Below are 2051 nucleotides of genomic sequence, written 5' to 3'. Positions count from 1 at the left end.
CCAGCGCCCATAGGACCCCCCTGAGCCCCCCCATGAGACCCCCGCGAGCCCCCATAGGACCCCCCCGAAGCCCCATGGGACCCCCCCAGCCCCCATAGCACCCCCCTGAGCCCCCCCTGGCCCCCCCCCGTCCCCACCTGAAGAGCAGCAGCACGGCCTGGGGGAAGGTCTGGAAGTTGTTGTTGCGGTTGATCTGGGTCCCGTCCTGCAGAGCCACCTTCCCGAAGGTCTGGGGGGGCACAGGGGGGGCTGGGGGCCGGCAGGACAGACCCCCCCATCCCCCTCACACCCCCCCAACACCCCCCCACACCCGGGGGGCTCCCCTGGCCCCCCCCCCTCACCTGCATCCCGATGACGGCGTAGATGAAGAAGATCATGGCGATGAGGAGGGCGACGTAGGGCAGGGCCTGGGGGGCAGAGCGGGGGGTCAGGGGGGGGCTGTGCCCCCCCCTCGTGTCCCCCCCCGTGATAAACTGAGAAAACCATTCGGGCTAATTGAGAGAAAACGGCGTGAGGTCAATAACGACCCGGAGAGAGGAAAGAAAAACAAATCGTAAAAACTTAATTGGGCCCCGGAAAGAGACAAAACAAGTGACCTCCCTTTTACCTCCTAAAAACTTAATTGGGGCCCGTAAAGAGACAAAACAAGTGACCTCCCTTTTACCTCGTGTGAGATTTACAGTGAAGGAATTTTGTTGATTAGCTGGATAACAGCACCTCTCTTAGAAATTCATAACTTCGTGTAGATAACAAGCAAACATCTGCTGAACGTCTGACCCGACAATGTGTTATTGATGCTTTAGAGAACGTTCTTGTTCAGAAAAACATCTGCTGGACCTCTGACTGAACAACGAGTAATGTTTATGCTCGTGTGTAATGAATATTCATGAAGTAGCTGGAAACAAATGTAGAACGACTGCGGTTTTTGGGTGGGGGTGTTGAACCCCCTCCCCACTCACCCAGCGCTGAATTTGCTTTTGTCGTGTAATAAATTCTGACTGGGAATCACCCGGGTTTCTGTTTCTCACACCCCCTTCCCCATTTCCCACCCCCCCAGTCCCACCTGGAAGGATTTGACGAAGGTCCAGAGCAGGGTCCGGATCCCCTCGCCCTTGGAGAGGAGCTTCACGAGCCGCATCACCCGGAACAGCCGGAAAAACGTGATGGAGATGCGGGAACTGTCCTCGGAGCTCTGCGGGGAGGGGGGGTCAGGGGGGGCCACAAAAACCTCCTGAACCCTCCCCCAAAAAAACCTGCACTCGAAAAACCCCTGCGCACCCCAAAAAACCCTGCACACCCCAAAAACCCTACACAACCCAAAAAACCTTTGTACACCCCAAAAACCTTTGTACACCCCCAAAAAACCCTACACAACCCAAAAACCCCACACACACCCCCAAAAAAACCCCCTGAACCCCCCCAAAAAAACCCTGCACTCAAAAAACCCCTGTGCACCCCAAAAAACCCTACACACCCCAAAAACCCTACACAACCCAAAAAACCCTGCACACCCCAAAAAGATTTGTACACCCCAAAAACCTCTACACACCCCAAAACCCCTACACAACCCAAAAACCCCACACAACCCAAAAAAACCCTGCACCCCCCAAAAACCCTGCACACCCCAAAAAACCCACCTGCACACCTCAAAAACTTTGGACACCCCAAAAACCCCTGTACACCCCAAAAAAACCCCAAAACACCCCAAAAAACCCTGTACACCCCCAAAAACCTTTGTACACCCAAAAAAACCCTGCACACCTCAAAAAACCTTTGTACACCCCAAAAAAACCCTGTACACCCCAAAAACCCCCACACACCCCAAAAACCCCTGCACACCCCAAAAAAGCCCCTACACACCCCAAAAAACCCTAAACACCCCAAAAATCCCTACACACCCCAAAAACCCACACACACCCCCAAAACCCCCTGAACACCCCAAAAAACTCTACACACCCCAGAAACCCCTGCACACCCCAAAAATCCCGCACACCCCAAAATCCTCTGCACATCCCAAAAAACCTTTGTACACCCCAAAAACCCCTGCACAC

General features: G+C 54.4%; 1 protein-coding gene across 1 annotated transcript; it reads right to left on the bottom strand.

Moving 5' to 3' along the window:
- Nucleotides 1-137: 137 nt before the first annotated feature.
- Nucleotides 138-1270, bottom strand: LOC113942249 (voltage-dependent L-type calcium channel subunit alpha-1C-like; the record flags this gene model as incomplete). The annotated part of the gene is made up of 3 exons (XM_027633383.1): nucleotides 138-229; nucleotides 342-407; nucleotides 1064-1270. Coding segments are annotated over 3 exons (365 nt in total), but the record flags the coding sequence as incomplete, so codon positions are not given.
- Between the last annotated feature and the right edge of the window lie 781 nt (nucleotides 1271-2051).

This window comes from Corapipo altera, unplaced genomic scaffold, assembly GCF_003945725.1.
Source record: "Corapipo altera isolate COAL_440 unplaced genomic scaffold, ASM394572v1 59465, whole genome shotgun sequence".
Taxonomy (NCBI): Eukaryota; Metazoa; Chordata; class Aves; order Passeriformes; family Pipridae; genus Corapipo; species Corapipo altera.
This window is presented reverse-complemented; position numbering and strand designations above follow the sequence as displayed.